Below are 8910 nucleotides of genomic sequence, written 5' to 3' on the forward strand. Positions count from 1 at the left end.
TGAGGTTTGAGTAGAAACAGACAGGAAGAGAGACAGGAGCTTGCATGCCATGAACAAATGACCCAAGCTGTGGCTTTGTTTTATCAGCTGATTAGCCATGAGATAGATTAAGCGATAAAAATCCCTCAAAATTTCAGGTTTTAATGAAAAGGTCATCTAATTGACAAATCACCTGTAAAAACAAGCATCTCAATACATCTATATATGTATTCACAATTCATACAAAACATCTTGTCACCTACCAACTGTGATTATTAAATGTAGGCTAATGACTAATTATTGTTATGTAGGCATACTATATAAGCCTATAGGCTATATACACACTGCCATTCAAAAGCTTGGGATCAAGATTTTTAATGCTTTTTAAAGAATTTTCTTATAAAGCTGCATCAAAAAGCTGATCAAAAATACAGAAGAAACAGCAATACTGTGAAATATTACTACAATTTAAAAGAACGCTTTTCTATTTTAATATACTTTCAAATATTATTTATTCCTGTGATGCAAAGCTGAATTTTCAGCAGCCATTACTCCAGTCTTCAGTGTCATGTGATCCTTCAGAAATCATTCTAATATGCTGATTTATTATCAATGTTGGAAATAGTTGTGCTGCTTTTTTTTTGGAAACTGTGATACTTTTTTCAGGATTCTTTAATAAATAAAAAGTAAAAAAAGAACAGCATTTATTCAAAATAGAAATGACCGAACACGTGAAATGTAACTTTTGTTATTTTCATTCAAATCAATTTAGTTCAATAATATTTGTTCTTTTTTATTTAGTATTTCAAGAGAATTTCATGATACTAATTATTAATATTTATGCAATAATTGTGATCATTTTTTCCCATTGAAAATTTTTAGAAATAAATACATATTGTTTATTAAGTTGTGGATTTGGATATTTAGACATTCTCAAAGGCAACTTTTTTGTAAAGGTTTAGATTTTGTGTTTGAAATGTCAGTTTTTGCATTAATTTTACTACAGTCAAACCTACAGTGTGCCTATTTTGCACTCTTGATATTTTAGAGCGTCACCCCTTCATTGCTGTGCACTTTTTTCGGCATCTGAATGATTTGTAGATTGTACACACAAAAACAATTCTCTGTAATTTCGTATTTTTGTGTATTTCCCATTCATTTCCAATGACAGTCATTTTTGACCACGAACAAAGTGACTTTTTTTTTTTACGACCATTTAGCTTTATCGAATCAACGAATATTCGATTTTTTATTTTTTTTGCTACCATTCCGATGAAGTAGCGATTTTTAAATTTTCAAAACATTTTTTTCCGGTCTAAAATGATTGAAAAACACCATAGGGTTAACCCCCCTGCAAACTAACATAATTTGAGTGAGTTCAGTATTTTATCCAGTATACTAAGACAATACTGGGGACATGAAAATATTGTGCTTAATACCAACGTACAGTACAAACATTTTCAGTATTGTAAAATTGGTCTACACCAGTTTCTACGTCATCCGGTTCAGTTTCTCACGTTGTTTTACGTTGAATGAAACTGCGCATTATTTTTTTCCGAAGAGCGCGGAATTTTATGACCTGGTATTCTACAAACCCAACTACGCAAGATTTGCCACTTAGCCCTGGTAATGTGATCGACGACAGCGGAGGAAACGCGCCAGCCGTACGGAGAGGCTTAAAGAGACATTAGCGAAGAGGGAGAAAAAATGATAATGGCTTCAAGGAATGAGCATTGAAACCGACAAAATGGGAACTGTCATCGATTTATAATACAGAGATCTAGGTAAAAGTGTCTAATCTGTTGATACGTCTTCCTCCTTGCACGATTTATGGGAAATTCCGTGTACGTAATTTAAACCAATTTCGATTGTTTGGGATTAAGGAGTTGCCCGGTTAATGGCTGGCAACAAAATCTCCGTGCTTGTCAACAAATATTGCTTTGACGTATGTATAATGTGGTTGTAGACAATAACAAGCTGTCTTTTATTTTCCATAACCCCGCGGTGTTGTTATGCGGGTTTAGTAACTCTCGTTAGCTCGCTGAAGCGCAGGCCACATATCGTTAGCTTGTTTGGGCTAGTTAGCGCGTTAGCCGTGTTCACTCATTTCTGCTGCTTAGTTGGCAACTCAGTGGCTAACTGACAACATTAGCTCTTCAGCAGTCGAGGATTCACAAGAACGTCTCTTCTTTGCTGTCTTTACGTTCGTATAATGTACTTTTACAAAGGGAACACAATGTACCAAAATATGTTCGGAGTTCATCTTAGCAACTCAAGTTTCTTTCTCATACTTTGGTGGCGAGCTGAATTAGGCTAGCAGGCACATTTGTCTAGTTTATTTTCCGCAAGTAGCCTTTTAGATATCGTTTCGAAATAAATATCTGACAGTGTAGCGCGTTTTTATTTCTCGAGCGTACTAAGAATCGGTCATAGATTAGACAAGCTTCTGAATCTAGAGGAAAGGCCACGGTGCAGGCCTTATATCACATTTGTTGGCGTTGTAAAACAGTTTTGTTGTAGATGCATGTAGATCAGGCCTGATCCGACATGAGACGATGGATTATAGTCTTAGCTGGATGGTTAACTTTATAGATTTGATAACATTTAATCATAGTTTATGATACTTATACCTTGTTATTGGAAGTGGAATTAATGCTACAAGTCCACAGGCAGAAAGTAAAAACATTGTTTTTTTAGATTGATATCAAATTTTGTGCATCTTAAAATGTTTTGATGTAAAGACACCAGTTTTCTTTCTTTGTCATAAGATGTAACATGTCAATAGTTAAATTGACAGCTCTTGATATTAAGATGCATTATTTCAGTGAATTCATGCTGAATGGATTACAAGGAACATTTTGTTGGAAAGTCATTTAGACGTTTTTATATCACCATAAGCAATGAATATGTGCTTGACAAGGAGATATATCTATCTGTCTGTCTGTCTGTCTGCCTGTCTTTATCGTTCTGTCTTATCTATTTTAATGTTAATATGTTTACTGGGCATGAATTCTTTCAAGTTTGTTTTTAAGCGACACTCTCTGTTGTTAAATTTTTTTTTATTTGTATAGTGCATTTCACAATACATATTCTTTCAAAGCAGCTTTGCTGAAAGTGTATTAATGGTATCAAATGGTTTTCAGTGGTACAATCAAGATGTAATGGTCAGAGATGAGTGTGTCAGATTAGTATCTATATGTCAGTAGTATACAGCTATAAGATAATACAGGTGAAGTGGCTAGTTTTGTATGTCTATCAAAGGGAAAATTAAACCATGAATGGCATCATCTGTAACATCTGGTGAGGTGCCTCCCTCCAATAACAACACAACCAAGACACTCTATCCAAGATGACTCCAGCTGGGCTCGTCTTCACATGACCTCAGGCCTCATCTCGAGCTCCTGAGGGATGTATTTTTAGAGCTGGAAGTCAGAAACGCTAGATAACATTTCCTGTAGGGAGATGGTCTCCAGTTTCGTGTCTCTCAAATGTTCAGACTTATGAGTTTCATAGAGGCAGTTTTCTCCCTGCACTTTTATTGTATGTGTTCTGTTTAATTTGAGGTCTTACAAGAGATTGAGGCTTTAAAACAAAGCAAATTGTGTTTAAGAAGGACTTGTATATTGGTTATGTATAAATGTTGAAATTCAATGTCTTACCACAGAGTGTTAAAAGCTGCCGTGTTAGTAGCTGTACTAGATTTAGAAGTTGTAATTGGTAACACAAGAAAGCTTTATTATTTAGCCCTGGCCCCTGACATAAAAAAAATGTAGGTTATTTTTGGGGGTTTCTTTCAATATATTTCTATTTAAGAGTTGTTAAGGTGTCTTTTAAATCATTAATATATTAATGGGATATTTCACCCCGGAATGATATTTCTTTCCAAACCTGTATGTAGGGGTTGCAAAAAGGTGGAACATTTCCTAATCATTCGGAAAATTTCCAAAACTTTTGGAAAGTTTCTGCAAATTTTCCACCCCTTTGCAACCCTACCTGGCTGACTTTCTTAATGAGAGAATTTGTTATTTTTGACTGAACTGTCCCTTTAAATGAGAAGTACAATGTTTGTTCCTCACCACCATAGTAGAACATGTGCCAGTGCAGTTCTCTGTGTGTACTTCTAAGCAGTCTATTTAGTGCTAATTGTGCCTTTTCTCTGCCCCAGATATTCTTAAGTGATAAGCAGCTGATGTTCTGCCTGTTTCCTCTCAACGCAAACTTTGATACTTGGACTCAAGGAATGCCTGACACATCTCTGCAAAACCACCTGGAGGGGACGCAAAGGATGGAAACCGATGCCAGACACCGCCTCACTTTTACCAGCTAGGGTCGTGTACATCTGTCCTTCTCCCAAGGAATGTGCTCCTCTATGGTTGGATTTAAGGAAGATTTCCATATGATGTCTTCGTCCTGAGTTGTATCGCCCTTGGATTGTCTGCTATACCTTCCCTGTCTATAAAAGCAGTTAATGTCTCATTTAATCCATATGTGTAGAGCCGTGTTGTGGATAAGCCATTCCCTCCACTCTCTTTCTCTCTAAATTCTTCTCCTCCATCCCATTCCCCGTGCCCCTGTTGTTAGTTGTTTTGGTGGCTCTGTGATTTTATGGCAGTGGAGTAATCGTGGAGAGGCCGGGGTATCACAAGCTTATGGATTTTGATAAAAGAGGAGGAGGAGGAGGAGGAGGAGGAAAAGGAGAGGCGGAGGAAGGAAAGAGAATGTCTAAGACTGGTGGGAGCAGGACAGGGCATGGGGGCAGCCGAGGCTCTGGGTCCAACTCTGGGGTGCTTATGGTTGGCCCTAACTTCCGAGTGGGAAAGAAGATTGGCTGCGGGAACTTTGGCGAGCTTCGACTTGGGAAAAATCTTTACACCAATGAATATGTGGCCATTAAACTGGTAAGTTCCTCACAAAAACAGTTGATATTATGTTTATATTAGAAGTTAATGCACACTGACATTCAACTGCTGCTTGTAGTGTACATGCGTGCTGTTAAACATTAAAAAAAAGTGATGTGACGTGTAGCCAAGTGTGGTGTCCCATACTTGGAATTTGTGCTCTGCATTTAACCCATCCAAGTGCACACACACAGCAGTGAGTAGTGAACACACACGCACACACACACACACCGAGAACACACACCCGGAGCAGTGGGCAGCCATTTTTGCTGTGGTACCCGGGGAGCAGTTGGGGGTTCGGTACCTTGCTCAAGGGTCTCTCGTGGTATTGAAGGTGGAAGAGAGCACTGGTCATTCACATCCCCCCACCTACAATCCCTGCCGGAACCTGCAACCTTTGGGTTACAAAATAAACACACAGTAGTTTATAACATCTAAACCACATTAGATTAATATGCAGTGCTTGTGTTCGCTTTTGTTCACCCAGTTCCATTTGGAAGAAAAATCTTTTTACACTCACTCATTACCATGTAATTACTTGTACCTTTTATTCTACAGATTCCACAGATATAACTTATAAAACCTATATGCTGAACATCAATATATGTATATACAGTGGGTACGGAAAGTATTCAGACCCCCTTAAATTTTTCACTCTTTGTTATATTGCAGCCATTTGCTAAAATCATTTAAGTTAATTTTTTTTCCTCATTAATGTACACACAGCACCCCATATTGACAGAAAAACACAGAATCGTTGACATTTTTGCAGATTTATTAAAAAAGAAAAACTGAAATATCACAGCACTCTGGAGACGGTTTTCGTCCAGGATATCCCTGTACTTGGCCGCAAATTTTCTCTGTTGTTAAAAATTTAACAACAGAGAGTGTCGCTTAAAAACAAACTTGAAAGAATTCATGTGTCTTGCACTGAGGAGAGGCTTCCGTCGGGCCACTCTGGGTCTGAATACTTTCCGTACCCACTGTATATTTTCTTCACAACACAATTATTTCCTAACCTGTGGTGTGGAATATACTCTTAATGAACGAAAGATTGTCTTTTCGAGATAAAATGCATATTTCCATGCAATAGCAGTTTATCTGTGTGTATGAAAGTGTATGAAAGTTCAAATATGCATGCAAAAACAATGTGCTGAACAGGAATCCTGTGACTCACTTTTTTTCTCTCTTTTTTTTTTGTTACCTACTTTTACTTTTATGACATACTTTTATGCTGCAAGATGTATTTCTCCTTTCCTAAACACATCTGATCAGTGATTTGCAGGCCCAAATGTGATCTTTAGACTTCATCATATTTTCTGCAGTTATTTTTAGGGGAAATCTGAGGACTTCAATGTAGTAAAATGTGTATTGAACGCTATGTATATGTTAAAATAAAAAATATATATATTAAGTTGTCAATAATATTTCACAATTTTATTTTTTTACTTTTTTTGATCAAATAGTGTAGCCTTGGTAAGCATATGAGATTTCTTTTAAAAACCGTATAAAATCTTACAGATCCCAACCTTTTGAATAGTAGTGTAAATATTTGTTTTATGATTGGTCAATGTCATATTGTGGAAATGGTGTCTTACCTTCTTGGTTAGAAAAACTTCCACGTTTTTGTGGTTAGTTGCTGTGCAAGCCATGCAAAACAATTTAAAAACTGTTCTTCCATATCAATATTTTAATTGGATTTGGTTTCAAGCCTGCATATCCAAAAATACACAGGGAAAGATGAGTTAGTGATTAGAATATTATCTAGGGACATTTTAGTATTACAGAAGTCTCAAATTCACTTCTCTCCTCATTACTTTTAACATGTTGCCAACTGTTCTGCTTTAAAAGAAATGTGTGATCATGTAAGTGAGACATTGTCACTTTTATGCCGTTAAGCTCCTTGGTCTCTCACCTTTACAGAGATCCTTAATCACACTTACATAAAATGTAGCGACACATTTGGTGATAAGAGTGAAGCAATTGATGTTTGGGTCTGTTGAAAACAGCATCATAGAGATGCTACAACACTGATTTCAGCTCTTCATTCTGACTCTGTTAAACAAGACAAATATCCTCTCTGGAGAAGCTGCATTAAGGCTGCATTACCCAATTACTGGTACTAAATAGAGGGTATCTTGATGTTGCTCTGATTTGACGTTATCAGTGTAAACTCATGCTGGAAATGCATGCTGAAAGAGTAAACCTGTTGTACTCCTCACTCTCCACTGCTGGGTATTTAATACATCCTGTGGTTTTTATGCAGTCTGTTTGTTTTTATTTATTTATATACTTATTTGGCTCTTACATTCTGCCTCCTGCTTAGTAGCGCTTTCCTCCGCATGTTCAGAGCTGTTGGTGCCACAGATGACTCAACCCTGGATCCTGCACTTAACTGAACGCACTCGCACACATTCTCTCACTTACATTATTTATGTAAAAACCAGCATTCAGCTAAATGGACCACCTCATATTGATCGCATAACCGGAGTCTTCCATGCCTAGCAATATCCTAATGATAGAAGTCACGTATTAGTTATCTTGGCCACTGAATGTTTGCGTAAATATGAGGATTCACAGCAATATATTTGCACAGAATTTGTACCATGTCAAGTTATCCATCTATGTTTTACTGCTTTTATGCTGAAGCAACGTTAATAACTGGATTCTTATTGCTACTTAAGAAGGTCACCAAAACTAATTATGTTAATTTTGCTCTTTTATAGGAGCCAATCAAATCCAGAGCACCCCAGCTCCATCTCGAGTACAGGTTTTACAAACAGTTGGGTAACTCAGGTAAGCAATAAGCTGTACTTCTGTCTTTTATCTTCTGTCTATTTTTCTCATATTATCCACCACACATTATTTTAAAACTTTCTGTTTGGCATATTAGAATATTTAGCATATTCAGACCACAGTTTGGGGCCATTTTTTGATTTTTTGATGTATCATCCTATTTACAATTGTGAGTTGCTTTTAGCCCATCCTGTCCACATCCTCTTTTCAGCACAGATGACGAATGTAATCAGCATAAGCTGTGGTTTCTGTGCATCGATTGCTCTACTTGGTGTGTTCTTTTCAGACAACTTTTGATAAGACTTAAAGGACAGGAAGAGGCTAAGTTATATTCAGAGATGTGAAAGGTTAACCTATAGCTTATTTCAACAGTCAGTCAAAGAATGCCTATTAAGGCTCAGATGAAATAAAGCCTACAGTTGCTGGTTGAAGCGTTCATCTTTTGCTGCTGTTGAGCCAGAGATCTCTGTTCCCAGCATTAAAGGGGTCATATAATGCGATTTCAATTTTTCCTTTCTCTTTGGAGTGTTCCAAGCTCTTGGTGCATAAAGAAGATCTGTAAAGTTGCAAAGACTAAAGTCTCAAATCCAAAGAGATATTCTTTATAAAAGTTAAGCCACACCTACCTAAAATGGCTCGTTCTAACACGCCCCCACATATCTACGTCACGATGTGGGAAGATTTGCATAACGCCGCCCAAATGTTCACGCAAAGAAAGAAGGCATAACATTTATTCTCGCTGTAGTATTGTTGTTGCCGCCGCCATGTCGGGAAGGCGCTGTGTGTTTCGTTGTGAAAGTGAAACTACTTTGTTTGGCCTTCCAAAAGAGGACGATATCTGCTTCGTCATGCCTGGAGCTGATCCGTGCTGGTTGCTGAGGGAATACATCAACTTTGCGCTGTCGATCGCAGGATCGGCTTTCACCGTGGACGAAGCGGAGTCCAGCCCGGAGTCGCCACATGTGGTTGCTGCAGGCATCACAATATGGTAAGGGACGTAACATTTCTGTCACACGCTTGAAGAATTCGGCCAATCACATCCCTCACAATATTTTTCAGACCGATGAGCTTTGTAAAAATCGATGCGTTTCAGAAAGGCGGGGCATAGAGGAGAAACAATAATGTACAGTATGTGGAAAATAATGTTTTTTTTAACCTTAAACCGCATAAACACATTTCATTACACCAAATACACAAAATAATGTTCTTTTTAGCAGCATCATATGACCCCTTTAAA

The 8910-nt window shown here is 37.5% G+C and overlaps 1 protein-coding gene across 7 annotated transcripts in view; it reads left to right on the plus strand.

Annotated features, from left to right (window-relative positions):
- The first annotated feature begins 1513 nt into the window (after positions 1 to 1513).
- LOC107691647 (casein kinase I-like) overlaps positions 1514 to 8910 on the plus strand; it is a 23856-nt gene continuing 16459 nt past the window's right edge. For 2 of the 7 annotated variants that reach the window (XM_016490428.1, XM_016490432.1), the window contains exons 1-3: positions 1519 to 1763; positions 4145 to 4877; positions 7604 to 7673. In XM_016490428.1, the coding sequence (XP_016345914.1) occupies positions 4629 to 4877; positions 7604 to 7673 (319 nt within the window). In that variant the 5' untranslated portion in view covers positions 1519 to 1763; positions 4145 to 4628. Of the gene's footprint in view, positions 1824 to 1843; positions 1925 to 2094; positions 2183 to 4144; positions 4878 to 7603; positions 7674 to 8910 lie in introns of those variants that run through there. The other 5 variants (XM_016490418.1, XM_016490383.1, XM_016490410.1 and 2 more) reach the window with 5 other exon arrangements.

Source organism: Sinocyclocheilus anshuiensis, unplaced genomic scaffold (assembly GCF_001515605.1).
Source record: "Sinocyclocheilus anshuiensis isolate Anshui unplaced genomic scaffold, SAMN03320099.WGS_v1.1 scaffold842, whole genome shotgun sequence".
Taxonomy (NCBI): Eukaryota; Metazoa; Chordata; class Actinopteri; order Cypriniformes; family Cyprinidae; genus Sinocyclocheilus; species Sinocyclocheilus anshuiensis.